Source organism: Carettochelys insculpta, chromosome 1 (assembly GCF_033958435.1).
Source record: "Carettochelys insculpta isolate YL-2023 chromosome 1, ASM3395843v1, whole genome shotgun sequence".
Classification (NCBI taxonomy): Eukaryota; Metazoa; Chordata; order Testudines; family Carettochelyidae; genus Carettochelys; species Carettochelys insculpta.
The window spans coordinates 208,693-226,879 of NC_134137.1; the positions used below are offsets into that span (position 1 = coordinate 208,693).

The 18,187-nt window shown below is 48.0% G+C and overlaps 1 protein-coding gene across 3 annotated transcripts in view; it reads left to right on the forward strand.

The window, feature by feature from the left end:
• Window positions 1-18,187, forward strand: part of DCHS1 (dachsous cadherin-related 1) — a 141,047-nt gene that overhangs the window by 87,626 nt on the left and 35,234 nt on the right. For 2 of the 3 annotated variants that reach the window (XM_075008758.1, XM_075008835.1), the window contains exons 10-14: window positions 4,275-5,109; window positions 5,898-6,137; window positions 6,754-6,879; window positions 7,270-7,479; window positions 8,279-9,142. In XM_075008758.1, the coding sequence (XP_074864859.1) occupies window positions 4,275-5,109; window positions 5,898-6,137; window positions 6,754-6,879; window positions 7,270-7,479; window positions 8,279-9,142 (2,275 nt within the window). The remainder of the gene's footprint in view (window positions 1-4,274; window positions 5,110-5,897; window positions 6,138-6,753; window positions 6,880-7,269; window positions 7,480-8,278; window positions 9,143-18,187) is intronic. The other variant, XM_075008921.1, reaches the window with a different exon arrangement.

The window sequence follows — 18,187 nt, forward strand, 5'->3', positions numbered from 1 at the left end:
TCCAGGTCAAGGGTGAAGAGCTCTGGGCTGTCAGGGACAGTTTCCTCAGGCCCCTGCTGGTTTCCCCCATCCTCCTCTGCATTGGCCTCTTCCTCCTGGCCCCTGGCTAAGCTTGGCTCTTCTCAGCTGACCTCGGACTCCAGAACAAGACCTCCTGAAGAGTTCCAATTAAGTCCCTCCCAAGAAGCATGTCCCGTTGTTCATAGTACTAGCATGTCTTTGGAGATGACCCAGACTGCCTGTGGGCTTCCCAGACTTTGTGATAGGCCTGCTAGAATTCCTTCACCCTCACCTGGCATTGCTGAGAGTCCCTGGAATAACCTCTGTCAGCCATCCCACATGATATCTTTTGAAATATATCTGCTTTTTGCTTGGAGCTCAAAGTCTGCTCACCACAGAATCTTCTTCCCAAGCAGCAAGGAGATCCATAATCTCCTGATGGGTCCATGCTGGAGCTCTCTTGCGACTCTAAGAATTCAGATCACAAACCTGAGTGCTCATGATGGCAAGAAATGGGAACTGATGTGATGCAATGTGATGGCTACAGATGCGATGGCTTAAAGACATTCTAGCTTCTGGGAGCCCTTTAAATTTCCTGGGCTTGCTGGCAGTGCAATCAAATTTGCAGGCTTCCTGTGACCTATTTTCTGCAGACTTGGAGAGCAGCAGATATGGAAGTGGCCAGAGCAGACAACCATGGAGCATTGTTGGATACACACAGAACACCTCTGGAGGCTAATAAAGTCAATTTAAAGGCATGGCATTTCCACACTAGGCTTAATTCGAACTTTTAAATTTGAATGTAACACTACGTCAAGTTGCTTCTCACGGTGTTATAATATCGACATTAGCGTGCCCTAAAATCAACCCGATGGTATTTCCAGTGAAGAGAGTGACATTTTAAAATCAAGCTAACTGCCTTAAGTTCAACTTTATCATGTAGTGTAGACATAGCCTTAGTCATCTGTCCAAGTTTCCACTTCTTATATGCTTCCTTTTTGAGTTTAAGCTCACCAAGGATTTCCCTGGTAAGCCAAGCTGGTTTGCTTCTCTTACTGCGCATCGGGCTGGTTTGTTCCTGGGCCTTCAATAAGGCGTCTTTAAAATACTGCCAGTTCTCCTGGACTTCTTTTCCCTTCATATTAGATTCCCATGGGATCCTGCCCATCAGTTTTCTAAGGGACTCAAAGTCTGCTCTTCTGAAATCTAGGTTTTGTGGTTTACTGCTCACCTTTCTTCCTTTTGTCAGGATCCTGAAATCTACCATCTCATGATCACTGCAGCCCAGGTTGCCACCCACTTCTATATCTCCAACTAGTTCCTCCCTGTTTGTGAGCCTCAGGTCAAGCTGTGCATGCCCCTGGTCAGTTTCCTTTAGCACTTGTATCAGGAAGTTATTCCCCACATTCTCCAAAAACTTCCTGGCTTGTCTATGTGCTGCCATATTGGTCTCCCAATAAATGTGTGGGTGATTAAAGTCCTCCATGAGAACCAGGACCCTTCCCTTGGTGATCTCAAAAAAGCCTCACCTACCTCATCCACCTGATCTGGTGGTATATAGTAGACACCAAACACATCACCTCTGTTGCTTCTGCCTCCAAGCTTAACCCCAAGACTCTCAACTGGCTCTTCTCCGTCCATATACTGAAGCTCTGAGCAATAGTACTGCTCTCTTACATACAGTGCAACTCCCCCTCCTTTTCTCTCCTGCCTGCTTATACCATTCCATGACAGTGTTCCAGTTACGTGAGTCATCCCACCAAATCTCCATTATTCCAGTCACCTCATACTTCACTGACTGTGTGCCACGGCTTCTAAGTCTTCCTGTTGGTTTCCCTAGGTTCTTGCATTTGTGTACAAACACCTTAGATAATTAGCTGATTGGTAATTTAAAGCACTCCTCACTAGATTCGCAAGCCTGCCTGCAAAGATGCTCTCTCCTTTCGTTAGGTGGATCCCAGCTCTTCCTAGCAACCCTTGTGCCCAAAAGAGGCATAGGGGCACCAGTTTAATAATACTTTGCTGGGCCTCATAAATCCTAAAGATGGCCCTGTTTCTGTTACAATTTTTTGAAAACTTCGGGCTTCCCGAGAACAAGGCAAAAGAACCTTCTGTGCCCTTCCTGGTGTTCTTATTTGTAATTTTGCCTACCCTAAGCTTTTTTTACCCAGTGTTTGTGTATAAGGGCATAAAAAGGGGGTATTTCAAGTTTCTTCCCCTGTTGGCATTTTGCATATTCTAAGATTAAAGCAACTATTTCTATTACAAATTCTTCCATAATACATAAATATTCTTATGCTCTTAAAAAATGTCTCAGAGGGGGATTCATGTTAGAATGTAGCTTCAGAAATAACAAGCAGTCCTGTAGCACCTTAGAGTAGGTCTACACTGCACAGTTATTTTGAAATAGCAGCCATTAGTTTGAAATAACTGTTCTAGCATCTACACAATACAAACACTGTTTTAAAATAATTTAGGAATAGTTGGCTTATGTTGAATTTGGTAAACCTCAATGCATGAGAAATTTTGAAATGGGACTGTTAAAATAGGAAATAGGGGCTGTTAAGATAGGGAATAGAGCCTGTTTCAAAGTAAGCCATAGTGGCTATGTCTACACTAGCATTCCTCTTTCAAAAGAGGCATGCAAATGAAGAATATTGAAAATGCAAATGAGGCACATATTTACATACCTGCCATCTCATTTGCATATTCTGCTTTTGAAAGAAGAAAACTAGTTTAAACACAGCTCTTTCGACAACAAGCCACATCTTCAAAAGAACCCTTCTTCCTAAAAAAAATAATAGGAAGAAGGGTTCTTTTGAAGATGGGGTATACTTTCGAAAGAGCTGCATCTACACTGCTTTTCTTCTTTCAAAAAAAGCTCTTTTGAAAGAAGAATATGCAAATAAGGTGCCAGATATGTGAATCTGTGCCTCATTTTAATTTTCAATTGTCTTCCTTTGCATGCCTCTTTCAAAAGAGGAATGCTAGTGTAGACATAGTGTGTCCAATGGCTCTATTTCGAAATAGCCTCTATGGCTACATCTACACTAGCCAAAAACTTCGAAATGGCCATACAAATGGCCATTTTGAAGTTTACTAATGAAGCACTGAAATACATATTCAGCGCCTCATTAGCAAGCGGGCAGGTGCGGCACTTCGAAATTGATGCGGCTCACAGCCGCACGGCTCATCCAGACAGGGCTCCTTTTCAAAAGGACCCCGGCTACTTCAAAGTCCCCTTATTCCTATGAGCAAATAGGAATAAGGGGACTTTGAAGTAGCCGGGGTCCTTTCGAAAAGGAGCCCCGTCTGGACAAGCCGCGCAGTGGCGAGCCACGTCAATTTCGAAGTGCTGCAGCCACCTGCATGCTAAGGAGGCGCTGAATATGTATTTCAGCGCTTCATTAGTAAACTTTGAAATGGCCATTTGCATGGCCATTTCGAATTTTTTGGCTAGTGTAGACACAGCCATGTGTAGACGCTGTATTTCAAAATAACTAAGTGCTATTTCAAAATGCATTTTGTGTATAGCAGCATTATTTCAAAATAAACTGTTCTGGAATAGCTTATTTTGAAATAAGATCATGAGCCTTCAAGGGTAAAATGCACTCATTCCATTCATCTGAGGAAGTGCATTTAAGCCACAAAAGCTCATGATGTAATGAATTTGTTAGTCTCTAAGGTGCTACCAAACTGCTTGTTGCTCTTAAAAAAAATCAGTCCTAAGGGTAAAATGGTGACCATAGTGAGTCGCAAGGATCCTTCTGGTCTGTTCCTGCCTTAACGTTAGTGACAGACAGACACAACCTGGCTGATGCATCTTTACCAATAGCACTGTGCCAGTCCTTTCTGATAGACAAAAAGGATGGCTGGCGGGGTATACTGAAGCACATTACATTGCATATGACTACACTTTAGCTACATGGCTATACTGGTGCCCAGCCCCCACCAAATGCTGCCACCATACATGCTCTGGTTCACAGCCCCTTCCCCATAGCCCAACCGCGTTCTGATACTCAACCCCTCCAAGTCCTGCCGCACAGCCACCATCTGCATTCTGCTATGCAGCCCTCCCCCGCACCTCCAAACCCCAGCTCCACATCCACCATCTGTGTTCTGGTATGCAGTCCCTCCAGTCTCTGCCCCATAGATCCCTCCTCCCCACTCACATTCCTACTATTGCCCCAAAGCGCCTCCTATCTCATCTCCTCCAGCCCCACAAAGCCTATTTCAGCCTCTCACTCCCTCTTCCCCTTTCTCCCCATTTGCAGGTTCTGCCATCCTCTCAGCTGCTGCCACAGCCAGACACCACAGTACTTACATTGCAGCCAGTGGAAGGGGTCAGGCCCGGGTCAGTGATTGGGTCGGTGGCACCCCTGGAGGACACTGTGCGGGGACAGCTCACCTACACACTGGTGGGTGGTGGAGGGGATGGCACCTTTGTGGTGGATAGTGTGACAGGGGAGATCTATGCAGCACGGGAACTGGACTACGAAGTGGGGGCACAGCACACACTGCATGTGAGTGCTGAGGACATGCAGAATGGCTACCCTGCCAGTCGGCTGGTGCTGGTACAGATCCATGTACAGGATTGCAATGACCAAGCACCTGCCTTCCCAGAGGACCCTACCACTATCGTGGTGTCTGAGAACACCCAAGTGGGTGCCTCCATCTTCACCTTCCAGGCCCCAGATGGGGATGGCACTGGACCCAACAGCCAGGTGTGCTACAGACTGCTGCGCCAGGAGCCTCCTGGGTCCCACTTCCAGCTCAATGGCCATTCTGGGCAGCTGAGCCTCCATGAGGCGCTAGACCGTGAGGCTGCTCCCTCCTTTCTGCTGGTGGTAGAAGCCACAGACCAAGCCCGCAACATCAGCCAGCGCCACTCTGTTGCCATCACTGCCCGCATTTTTGTGACAGATGAGAATGACAACACACCTGTCTTCCTCTCACCAGCCACTGTCAGTGTCATGGAGGACCAGCCCACTGGTTTTGTGGTGCTGAACGTGGTGGCACAGGATGGGGACCTGGGTGAAAATGGGCGGGTGAGCTACATGCTGCAGGCAGGCAACACTGAGGGTTGGTTCCACCTCAACCCAAGCACAGGTAAGAGAAGCCTTTCGGGCAGCAGGGAGATGCTGGGGAAGATAAAATGGACCAAGGAGAAGATATCATGGGTATGCGGGATGGGAAGGGACACAGGACACACAAGGTTTGAATAGGAAGAGATGATGGATGTTGTGGCCGGTAAAAGAAATGGGATACACAGAAGACAAAGAGGAAGACATGACTGATATGCAGGGTGAAAAGGGACATGTGTCACACAAGGGGTGAAGAGGTGGCAGATGAGGGGATGGAAAGCGACATGGAAGACAAAAGGAGTGAGGGTTAAGTCATGGGTGTGGGGGATGGTTAAGGTACAGGACATACAAAGGGTGAAGTGGGAGAGGTAGCAGGCGGGGTTGGTAAGGGGCACAGGATACACAAGGGCCAGGGGGCAGACATGATGGATGTGAAGAATGGTGAAGGACATAGGCTACAAAAGGGGTGAGGGGAAAAGGTGATGGATGAGGGGGATGGGAAGACAGATGTAAGAGGTGAGGGTTACAGTGGGGACATAGGGACAGAGTCAGAATATGGGGCAGTGGTGACAGCAGATTTCTGAATTAGCCAGCCGTGGACGATAGATTCCCACTGCGTGCTGGAGGGAGGAGGTTTCTGGCCACAGGACAAGGGAGAGAAACAGGGAGATGCCAGTGTTCAGGGAGAGCTTGGCATGGCTCTGCCCTCAGTGTGGAGCTTGTAAATCTGTGAGGCCCAAAGTCGGAACCTAGCCATATTGACCATGGCTCAGCCTCAGTACCTGTGACCGCTCTGTCCCGGTGTCTCCACAGGTGCCCTCTCAATAGTTCGGGCTCTGAACCGCGAGGAGATGGCTCAGCACAACCTAACAGTGGTAGCCATGGACCACGGCTTTCCGCGCCGCTCGTCCACTCAGCTGCTGTCTGTGCTAGTGCTGGACGTCAATGATGAAGTGCCAACCTTTGAGAAGGCTGAGTATGAGGCCAGTGTCATGGAGAACCTGCCAGCAGGCAGCCCTGTGTTGCAGCTGCTGGCCACAGATGGTGACGTGGGTAAGAGCCTGTGGGGCTGAAACAGGTGGCTCTGGGGATGGCCGCAGGGGAGCTGGCTGGGTCAATGCTGCTCCAAAGGTATTGGCCCAGGGGACTGGAGAGGATGTGATCACCACAAGTCTTCCCCTGATCTCATCAGCCAAGGCAGCATCCAGGTAGTTCCAGGGTCAGTCGCCTTTCCTGGGGGAGATGAGAGAGCCAATCCGTGGGCATTAAGGGTCATCTGAGTATGGATCTCAGTCACCCTATACTGACACCAGTCCTTGTCAGTCACATTCCCCACAGTATGGTCTAGGTCTCAGGGACTGTCATTAGGCAGCACCCCTCCCCACCTTCTCCTCTACCTGACCCTCTGTCTGCTCAGGCCCCCTTAGCTTGGCCATAGCTGTCTCCTTTGCTCAGCCTTCCCAATATCTGAACTTTTTCTTTTTCACTCCTGTCTTTGGGGCTCCTGCCGCAGCCCATACTTCTCCCTTTTGTGGAAAGGATGGGGAGCAGTGTCTGGAGCTGGTGGGAGGAGGTGCAGAGGCCTTGGAGGGGAATTGAAGAGTGGGCCTGGGGCCATTGCAGGAGCACTCAGAACCTACACCTTCAGCCCAGAGGCTTCTCTCTGCAGGGGCCAATGGACATGTGTCATATGGGGGCCTGTTTGGGGGGCCCTTCTCCATCCACCCAGAGACAGGACTCATCACCACCACCCGTTCTCTGGACCGGGAGAAGCGGGAGCAGCACATATTAACAGGTATGTCTAGACCTGGGGAAGAGAAGTGCTGTATTGGAATAGGAAATTGGCAGTGGGTGAGACAGGGATTATGGGAGAGGTGGGGAGGCAGCGAGGCTCCCCACTGACATGGACATCAGCAGTTTTCTGGGGGAAGGAAGCCTGTTCTGTGGGTAGAGAAAGGGACTGCAGAAGGTTCAGGTTATGGTGGAAGAATGTTGGGGGAGAGGCAGGAAGAGAGGAGGACAGGAGAATGGTAGTGAGGGGTTTCCCAGACTGGGTTCAATGTGTGGATGTTGGCAGAGAGCAAGCTGCAGGACATGGATTGTGGTTGATCTGCTCCTTGCAGGGACTGGGTGTGGTTCCCCTGGGTGGCACGTAGGGTGTCCAGGACCCTCTCTTTCTCTACAGTCTATGCTCGGGATGGTGGCCTTCCATCCAACCTGGCCAAAGTGATGGTGCGGATCTTGGTGGGAGATGAAAACGACCATGCTCCACTCTTCGAGAGCAAGACCTGCTCATTAGTGGTACCTGAGAACCAGAGTCGTGTGGTACTCTACACCCTGCGAGCCACAGACCCAGACACAGGCGAGAATGGGCGCCTGGAATACGTTGTGATGGGTAAGGGCTGTGGAGCATGTGTCTTGTGCTGTTCTATTGTTCCTCCTTTCAACCCCAGCTCCCAGATGGGGACCCTTCAATAAGACGATTGCTATGAGCAGCAATACCCCTGCTGCCAGGTGTGCTACAGCTCACGGTTCAATCCACATTAGCTTAGTTCTGTTTCAGGTTAAGCACACCTCTTGACTTGGGCCACTCTGAGGACCCTGGTAGAGCATACCTCCAGGTTCATGAACACGGGCTACAGTTGCTCTTCCTGAGGCTCATACCAGCTCCAGGGGCTCTACAGCCCCCTCCTGGGTGTGCCTGCTGGGTCTCTATTGGAGATTTGGACTGCACTTTGGTGAGGTCTCTGCAAACCAGCCATCTGGGCCAGCTCAGCCCTTGAGCTGTGGTTGTGGTTGGTGCCATTCTTGGGGCTCCTGGAGTGCTGTTCAATTGAAGGAGTAGTGGTCAAGGGGTGTACTAGGATGGAACTCGATGATGACTCCATTGGGCTTTGTCCTTTCTGCTCTGCACTGGAGGAGTGTGCCAATTGTGTGCCGTTTGCTGTGTGATCCAGAAGGTAGAGACCCCCTCCTGTCTGCACCATGGCTCCCTACAAACAGGAGACTGTTTGCAGAATTTTCAGGGAGCCATACCAAGGCGGTTCCATCATTCCTGCCCCACTCCCACAAGTCAGTGTCGGGAAGTGTCCCTTGCTCCTACACACCTTCTGAGACATATCAGGAGAGTCCCTTGTCCTACCTCCCCAGGCCATATCAGAGAGGTTCTTTTATTCCCATCTCTTCTCTCCCAGAGGGAGACCCTACCAAGGATTTCAGCCTGGACCCAGCTTCCGGTGTGCTCTCCACCTCACGCAGCCTGGATCGAGAGCTGGTGGCCTCTTACCAGTTGACTGTGGTGGCACGAGATCATGGCACACCCCAGCGCAGTGCCACTACATCTCTCAATGTTCAGGTGCTGGACCTCAATGACAATGCACCACACTTTGCGCAGGCAGCCTACACCGTGGAGGTTCCTGAGGACCTGACTGTCGGGGCGCTTGTGCTGCAGCTGGTAGCACTGGACCCAGATGAGGGCACCAATGGGCAGGTCTCCTATTACCTGGGCAACGAGTCACTGGGCATGTTCCAGGTGGAACCACAGAGTGGGCGTATCATCAGTGCCCAAGCACTGGACCGTGAGAGCCAACCCTCTTACAGTTTTCTGGCCAAAGCCGTGGACTCGGCACCCTGGGAGCCCAAGAGCACAGTTGTGCGTGTCACAGTGACAGTGCAGGACGTCAATGACTATGCACCTGCCTTCCTGCACAGCCCACTCTCTGTCAACCTCTCCCGCCACACACCGCCTAAGCAGGTGGTAGCAACCATGCGGGCTGAAGACAAAGATGCTGGTGCCAATGCCTCCATCCTGTACCGGTTGGCCACACCCAACCCCAATTTTGCCATCAATTCCTACACTGGTGACATCCAGCTGCTGCAGCCCCTAGGCTCTCTCAGCCAGCGCCAGCGCACACTTTTCATTCTGGCCACTGATTTGGGCCAACCATCCCTCTCCTCAACTGGCGTGGTGGTGATCTACCTTCAGGAAGAGAGATACCAGGGTGTGCACTTCCCTCGCAGCACCAGAGATGTGGCTCTACCTGAGAATGCCGCCCCAGGTACTGCCACAAGAGTGTGGGGCTAGTACAGATAATGGGCAGGCACTATGAATGGGAACTGGGTTCCAGGTGTAATCTGGGAGCTCAGGGTGGGAATTGGCTGCCAGAGTAAGAGGGAACAGTTAGATCTGGGGAGAGGAACTGGATGCCAAAGTAAGAAGGAACAGCCAGGAGCAGAGTGCCAGGACAAGGGGGAATGGCTGAGAACTAGGGATGGAAATTGGATACTGGAAACACTGGAGAACCAGAGACAATGGGGAGAAGCAGGACCCTAGAGTATGCCAGTGAGAGTAACTGGGAGCCATAGGAATCTGGGGCAGATTGAGAACAGTGGGATGCCAAGGGTCTTCTGCATCAGTGCTATACTTCAAGTTTCGTCTGTCTCTAGGAAGAATGTTCCAGGCCCCCAGCTGTTCTCACTCTTTCTGCAGAGCTGGCCATGTGATTTCACCCTCAATTCATACCGGAGCTCTGAACCTTCAGCATGCCTGGTCACACTGTGAGTTCTGTGCAGAGAATCTAAATGAGACAGACCATGGATGGAGTATGTGAGCTGTGCAGGGATCAATGAACCTCACATAGCACGTGCAGTGATACACTCGCAACATTGACAGAACAGTTGGGTTCATTACTCAGTGGCACACAGCACAGGAATTCCTAACATTATTCCTTAGAACTGAAGGGAAAGCACAGCCCATCTGGGCACCCAGAGCCAAGCCATGCTGGAGTGAGCCCCATTCTTCAAGCTTTGTGTGTTTCCATCTGACTTCATATTCAGACTCCAGATGAGATCCTGGACTCTTTACACCCACCAGTTCTTCTCCCATGACTTCAGACCTTCCAGTCCTTTATTCTTGAGTGCAGGAATGTTATGCAGCTTCCCTTTGAGGAGATGGAGAAATCCATCTATTTCTGGATCATTGATTACTAGGTATCCATGTCCTGGTGACTGGGTTTACCATTGTCTTGATTCTTTCATTGATATGGGGGTCAAGGCCCAGACAGCTAGATAACACCCAAGCCAATGTCTCTTAGCTTGCCTTGGAAGCACACAGTCCTTTTACACCTTACTGGCTAACAAGAAGAAACTGAGGCACATGCAGACGTCATAAAGATTTTACTGGAAATTACCAGTTTATCACCCTTCTTCCCCATTTGATACTGCACTAAGTAGGGTAACTAACACATGACCAGGGGCAATTCAGGTACCCCGTTTTGTGACAAGACATTGGCTATACCATTTTCACTCCCATTAACATGAATCACTTCCATCTTGGAAAGTCAAACTCCAACGTCAAAGTTTAGAATTAAACCTTTCATTCCATGCAGCCACATTAGTCAAAATGGTCAATATACACAATAAAGTGCCAACTGAAAAGGCTATGATGTCCATGTCTTCCCCTTCACCATGTCCAACGGCACCCACTCATGGACCCCAACATTCCCCAAACTCTCATCACTCAGCATCTAGAAGCTCAGGGCCTCCATGGTCTACTATACCAGAAACTTGGGAGTTGCAGTCCAATTCCTACAAATCGAAAATTATCTCAAGTCATAGATTGAGCAGTCTGAGGTACTGTGGTCCTGTCAGTGGCAGACCATGTAGCAGTGGCCCTCCTGGACCTCTTGAGTGTTCCATCAAGCCCAGGGAGGGCGTCCAAGGACATTGCTCATCATTGTCCTCAATAGTGTCAGCCTCATTTGTCCCACTGCGCACCACACACCATACCTCAGCATTCTCTCACACACCAACACCTTCAGGGACTGCACCATCATCGTCACCTGCCCAGCGTACCAGTCTAGCACTAACAGTAGTTTTGGAGTCATGGACCCCATCAGCACCAAAAGAACCATCAGCTCCTGTGGGGATAGCACTGATCATTTCATTATTGCATCAGGGCTCTGTCTGGTCTAAACCATCTTAAGGCCCTAAACAGGTATTTTGAAGGTGTGGTCGAGGATTGCATACTAGATCGCCATCCGGATCTATCCCACCTTACCTTTTGTTCTAGACTGTCCCCTTTCTACTGGGCTTGGTCCCATATCACTTCAGACAAATCGGTACTCTGTACAGTAGAGAGGAGATATTCCATCCAATTTCATGTCCTCCCACCTCTTCTTCCCTGTCCTCCTTCAGGGACCCTTCTCATGAGAAACTCCTTTCCCAGGAGGTGCAGTCACTGTTGGACCTAGGGTCAGTGGAGGAGGTTCCTCAGGAACACAATGGCAAGGGTTTGGTTCCTCATTATTTTTAATACCAAAGGTCAAAAGTGGTCTCAGACCCATCCTGGACCAGCAAGAACTCAACAAATTTATGAGGAGACTCAAGTTAGATAAAACTGGAGATACACATCTCCTAGAACTGAAAGGGACCTAGGGATGTCATCTAGTCCGTTCCTCTGCCCTCTTGGAAGGACCAAGCACTATCCCTAATGTCTATTTGCCCCAATCCCTAAATAGCCTCCTCAAGGATGGAACTCACAACCCTGGGTTTAGCAGGCCAATGCTCAAAACACTGAGCTATCCTGCCCCACTAAGGTAGTTGCTTTGGCTTCCATTTTCCTTTGTGTGGATCCAGAAGACTGTTATCCCTCCGTCAACTTAAAGGTTGAATACATCCATATCTCAATCATTCAGTCTCTCAGAAAGTACCTTAGGTTTGTGGTAAATACTATTCACTATCAGTTTACAATCATCCTGTTCAACCTGGCAGCAGCACCTTGAGTCTTCACCAAGTGTACAGCATTTGTCACAACATTCCTACACAAACACTGGATACAGATGTGCCCGCACCTTGATGACAGAACAAGGGTCACTCTAGGTCTCAGGTGGAGGCCCAACTCAGATTCTTCAGACATACCTTCAACAACCAGAGTTTCCTAATAAAAGAAGTAAAATCTATACTGTCTCCAGTTCAGAGAAAGGAATTTATATACAGAGTACTGGACGTGACTCAAGCCAGGGCATAAGTGTCAGAATCGAGGTTTCAGGCCCTTGCCTATATCACTCAAGGCCTCAGGTAGTTTTCTACCTGCACACCAAGAATCTGCTTCAGGCTTCTTGGTCACATAGATGCCTGTACCTTCATTGTGCAGCATAGAACCATAGAACTATTGAACTGGAAGGAACCTCAAGAGGTCATCAAGTCCAATTCTCTGCACTCTTGGCAGGGCCAAGCACCATCTAGACCATCCCTGATAGGTGTTTGTCTAACCAGCTCTTAAAACTACCTAGGCAATTTATTCCCATGCTTAACCACCCTGACAGGAAGTTTTTTCTAATGTCCAACCTAAAAGACTCTTATTGCAATGTAAGCTCACTGCTTCTTGTCCTATCATCAGAAGTTAAGGAGAATAATTTTTCTCCCTCCTCCTTGTAACAATCTGGTAAGTACTTGAAAGTTATCATGTCCCCGCTAAATGTTCTCTTTTCCAGACTAAAAAGACCCATTATTTCAATCTTTTCTCATAGGTTGTATTTTATAGAGCATTAATCATTTTTGTTTCTCTTCTCTGAATCTCCTCCATTTTGCCCACATCTTTCTTGAAATGTGACACCCACAACTGGGCACAGTTCTCCAGCTGAGGCCAAATAACAGAGATACACATCTCATAGAGCTGGAAAGGACCTTGGGAGGTCATTGAGTCTAATCCCTTTACCCTGTTGGCAGGGCCACACACCATCCTGTCCCCCAGACCTCTAGATGGCCTTCTCAAGGACTGAATTCACAACATGGGGCTTAGCAGGCCAGTACTCAAACCTTTTGCTTTAGGCAGGCATTCACCCAGACAGTCATTTAGGACACAGAATTCAAATTATTGTATTAAAAAGGTAATTTATTCAGCAAACAAAAGAAGCAAAACACCGAGAAACTAAATGGGCATAATTAATTGTAAGGTGTAATCAAAGCAACTAAAATTATCAATATTAGGGTACAGAGAATTACTTCCCTCGGTTTCAGCTTGCAAATTACAGATTACAGGGGAAAAAATACATGAGCCAGCCTCAAAAGTCCCACACCAAATCTGAAATAAAAATAACCTGATTACAGCTAACTAAACATTTTCTTTCTACTTATATATATCTATGCTCTGATTATGAGACAGCCAGGATCTTTAGTGGATTTATTCATCCTGCTTAAGCATCTTCTCTGTGTCTTTTTGCTCCAGCCTAGAACCAAGAACCTCTCTCTCAGCAGTCCATTGCTTCAATTCAGAAATCCCTCATTTCTCCCATTGGGTTACATGGCTGCTCTGACCAGAGACTGCTCTCTCTGGTTTAACCCTTTGCAGGCATTCATTTGTATTAAGGCCAGAAAAGACAAGGCTTTCAGATGAGCTATACTCCAATCAATCTTAGGCTCTGACCCTACTTCCTTGGGCTTGTATGTCACTTGTTTGGAATGGACATGAACTGGCACGCAAAGCAGAAGAAATGGTCACTCAACTTCTCATTACTGCTGTTCTTTGAGATGTGTTGCTCACATCCATTCCAATACCCACCCTCTTTCCCCTCTCTTGGAGTAGCCAGCAAGAAGAAACGGAGGAGGGGACAGGCCAATAGGGCTATATATTGGGCATGATGAAGGTGCAGGTCCAGGGGGTGCCCAGGCTGACCCAACAGGCATTGCTCTGGGAAGATCTTCCATCCACTGTGCATGCACACACAACCATTTGGAATAGACATGAACAACACATCTCAAAGAAAACCAGTTATGAAAAGTTAAGTAGAATTTTTTTCCTGAGGGACACTTCTGAACAGTGCCTTTAAAAAAAAAAAAAGAGGTTCCAGTACTCAGCCAGCTCCCTGCCCCTCCTGCCCCTCAGCTGATTCCATGACTGGGCCTACTGAGTTGTCAGTACTCAGTATCAGCAAGTACCGGCCCAAAAAAAAGCACTGCTTCTGACAGTATCAGTTCTGGGAGAACTACTCAAAGACGGAGCTACTTGCAGTCCATTCCTGCTTGATTCCTGTCCAGGCTATCCTTCCCCAAAGTAGGAAAGATTTGGCTAGGACCTACCTGACCAAATGGAGACACTTCTTTGCCCAGGGCATAATCACTCAACATTCTTCAGTCCTTGCAAGTATTCGGATTGTCTTCAGTCATCTCCTGTCCTTACAGCTCTGAGTTCTCTTTTTTGTTGTGGGTGCACCTACAACACAGGGTTGCACTATAGGGACACTCCTGAGGGTATCAATTCAGGATAAACTGCTTAGAGATTGGGCTGCCATGGGTTCAGTAAAGGGAAATGATGCCTCAACCATCTTCTGGAATTCTTTGAGGATGTCAGGAAGCACATGGACAAGGGGAATCCAGTAGATACAATGTACGTAGATTTCCAGAAAGCCTTTGACAAGGTCCACTCTTAAGCAAAGTAAATTGTCATGGGATAAGAGGGAAGGTCCTCTCATGGATTGGTAACTGGTTAAAAGACAGGAAACAAAGGATAGGAATAAATGGTCAGTTTTCAGAATGAAGAGAGAACATAAGAACATAAGAACATAAGAATGGCCATACTGGGTCAGACCAAAGGTCCATCAAGCCCAGCATCCCATCTGCCGACGGTGGCCAATGCCAGGTGCCCCAGAGAAGGAGAACAGAAGACAATGATCAAGTGATTTATCTCCTGCCATCCATCTCCTGCCCTTGTTATGAAGGCTAGGGCACCATACTTTATCCCTGGCTAATAGCCATTTATGGACCTAACCTGCAAAAATTTATCAAGCTCTTTTTTAAACCCTAATAGAGTCCTGGCCTTCACAGCCTCCTCGGGCAAGGAGTTCCACAGGTTGACTGTGCGCTGTGTGAAGAAAAATTTCCTTTTATTAGTTTTGAACCTACTACCCATCAATTTCATTTGGTGTCCCCTAGTTCTTGTATTATGGGAAAAGGTAAATAATTTTTCTATATTCACTTTCTCCACACCATTCATGATTTTATATACCTCTATCATATCGCCCCTCAATCGCCTTTTTTCCAAACTGAAAAGTCCCAGTCTCTCTAGCCTCTCCCCATATGGGACCCTTTCCAAGCCCCTTTCCCTTTCCCAAGAGATAAGTGGGAGTCCTGGGACCAATCCTATCAACATATTCATAAAATATCTGAAGAAAGGATTAAACAATGAGATAGCTAAATTTGCAGATGATACAAAACTGTTCAAGACAGTTATGTCCAAAGCAAACTGTGAAAAGATTCAAAAGGATCTCACCAAACTAAGTAACTGGACAGCAAAATGATAGATGAATTTCAGTGATGATAAATGCAAAGTAATACGTAGTGGAAAACATAATCTCAAATATATATATAAAATGGTGGAGTCTAAATTTGCTGTTACAAGTCAAGAGAAAGATCTTGGAGTCATGGATAGTTATCTGAAAACATCCACTGTGTGCGGCATCACTCAAGAAAGCAAACAAAATGTTAGGAATCATTCAGAAAATGAATTGAGAAAAAATAGAGACTATCTTATTGCTTCTACGTGAATCCATATTACTCCTTCATCTGGAATACTGCGTACAGGTGTGGTCACCTCATCTCAAAAAAGATATCTTGGCATTAGAAAAAAGTTCACAAAAGGGCAACAAAAATTACTAGGGGTATAGAATGGCTGCCATACTCAGAGAGCTCAATGAGACTGGGACTTCTCAGCTTTGAAAAGAGATGACTATGGGAGGATATGATAGACATCTGTAAAATCATGACCAGAGTTAAAAAAATGAATGAAGATGAGCTATTTACTCCTTCTCTAATTGAGCTCAGACAAACTCCTTTTTGGGGGCATAGCTTTACAGCTCAGTGGTTTGAGCATTAGCCTGCTAAACTGAGGGTTGTGAGTTCAATCCCTAAGGGGGCCGTTTTAGGGATTGGGGCAGATAAATGTCAGGGATGGTGCTTGGTCCTGCCAAGAGGGCAGGGGACTGGACTAGATGACCTCCCAAGGTCCCTTCCAGCTCTAGGAGAGGTGTGTGTGTGTGTATCTCAAAGCAAAAACAATGGGAGCCCCTCTGCATGGCCAAGTATATAAAAGGCCCTGGAGTTTGTCACATGAGCAAGTCACCTGTCCATGCATGACTCTGTTCTTTACAGATAGAAACCAGTGCTTACATTCTAGTTGGAATGTTTTCAAGAAAGCCCTTCCAGTGAATTTGGAACATGAGGGTTGATAGCAGAGGCCTGACCATCATACTCTACAGAAGGGCTGATTTATAGGCCTCTTCTTCCCTAGCCACAGGTGAGATCCAGCCCTGCCATCATGAATATCCAGCCTTCCCTTCAGCTGGCCTTGCCTCAAGTTAGCCCTTTGAGGGCTCCATTTTGTTATTATTTTATAGCCGTTGGGTAGCTTTGCCCACCTCTGCCCTGTTTTCCAATAAACACATTTCAGGACTCTGAGCTCAAATGGAGAAGGCTTACCACATCAGCCATCATCCAAATCCAGTTTGGATTTACTCACAACCCACTTGTGGCTCACCCCGAGTGGCTTTGTCTTCAGGTGCCAGACCTGGACCAATCGCTATGAATTTCTTTTTAATATCCAGACCATCTGTCCACAAATTGATCTGCCAACTAGTCTACCCTGCAGAGATCCTTAGATCCCCTGTCCACTAACCAAGTTTTTCAGCCTGTTGGGATTGCTCTCACAGAGTTACTGCAACTGAGCAAGGCCATGCAAATGTTCCAGCAGAGGGACACCTTTGCCTTACCCCGTTGGTGGAGAGATTCACCCAGCAGGGTGGTGAAGTACATATATACCACATCCTGGGTCTTTTACACTCAAAACCTTTTCCTATGAGCCTCAGTGTCACCTGAGATTAAGAAGCAGAGTCTCTCACCTGGAATCTGGTAAAGGAGGTCAGATGGAAAGAAACACAAAGGGGTTCACTGAAGCTTGGTTGGATGCTGAACTGACCAGGATTATCTGTGCTTTAATCTTCATTTCTCTGGGATAACCAAAGGGCTTCTTGTGCTCTTTGCCACTGATTAATAAATCCACTGTTATGACAATGCTGTTTGATGTCAGTGCAAGTTGCTTTGTGAGGTGCATTAATCCCTGCAGAGTTGACATCTCTACTAGGAGTCTGTCTAGTGGAACTTGCCGAACAGAGCTTATGGTGTGAAGGAGGAGTGCTGCACTGTTAGAGGTCCAGTCTAAAGAGGTTGTGAGGATCCATGGCTTATCCTGGTGAAAGAGCGAGACCCCTGGGGGAGGGGAAAGGGAAAGGGAGTCTGGCCCACTGAAGGGGTTCCAAAGCTTGGGACATAGCACTAAACCTTGAGAGACATCACATGGGACATCGAGGTACTGAGGAACTGCAGGATGTTAGGAGTACAGGGGCAAAAGGGCCCAGGAGAGCCTACAAGTGGGACACAGGGCACTGGGGTAGTAGAGAATAGTGAGATGCTAGGGATGGAGACATGGGGCCCAGGTGTAACTAGGAACAAAGGACCTGGGTGTGGAGTAACTGGGCATTGGGATAACTGGCAACAATGAGATGTTTGTGATAGGAACATGGGTTACCATGGATGATGGTTGAACTTAGGGTTGAGGGAGGCAAGCCCCCAGCCCTATTCCTACTGCCCTAGATGCTGCACTTGCTGCAGAGGGCCCCTATAGGAGTGAAGCCACCCCACACACCAAGAGGGCAGCTCACAGCCATACCAACCCCACAGCATGGAGAAGGCAGACAGTTCTCGCAGCCCCATCGCATGGGCAGTTCCCAGCCCAGCCTTTCCAGACCTGGGCACGACTGAAGCTCATATAGCCCCAGAGACTCGGGGGGGCTGGGCTAAATGGAGGAACTGGGGATACAGTATGGGCAAGGCCAGCTGGGCAGTTTGGGAAGACATTGCCTTCCCCTGCCTCTTATACCTGCCACCCATGTGAGTCATGGGGGTTACTTGGAACAAACAGGGCTGGGTGAAGGATCACAGGGCACTGGGAATCAGAGGGGCGGAGTACAAGGTCACAGGGTAGCTGGAAACAGTGAAATTCTGGAGGCAGGCACATGGGGCATTGGGGTAACTGGAAACCCAGAGAATGGGTG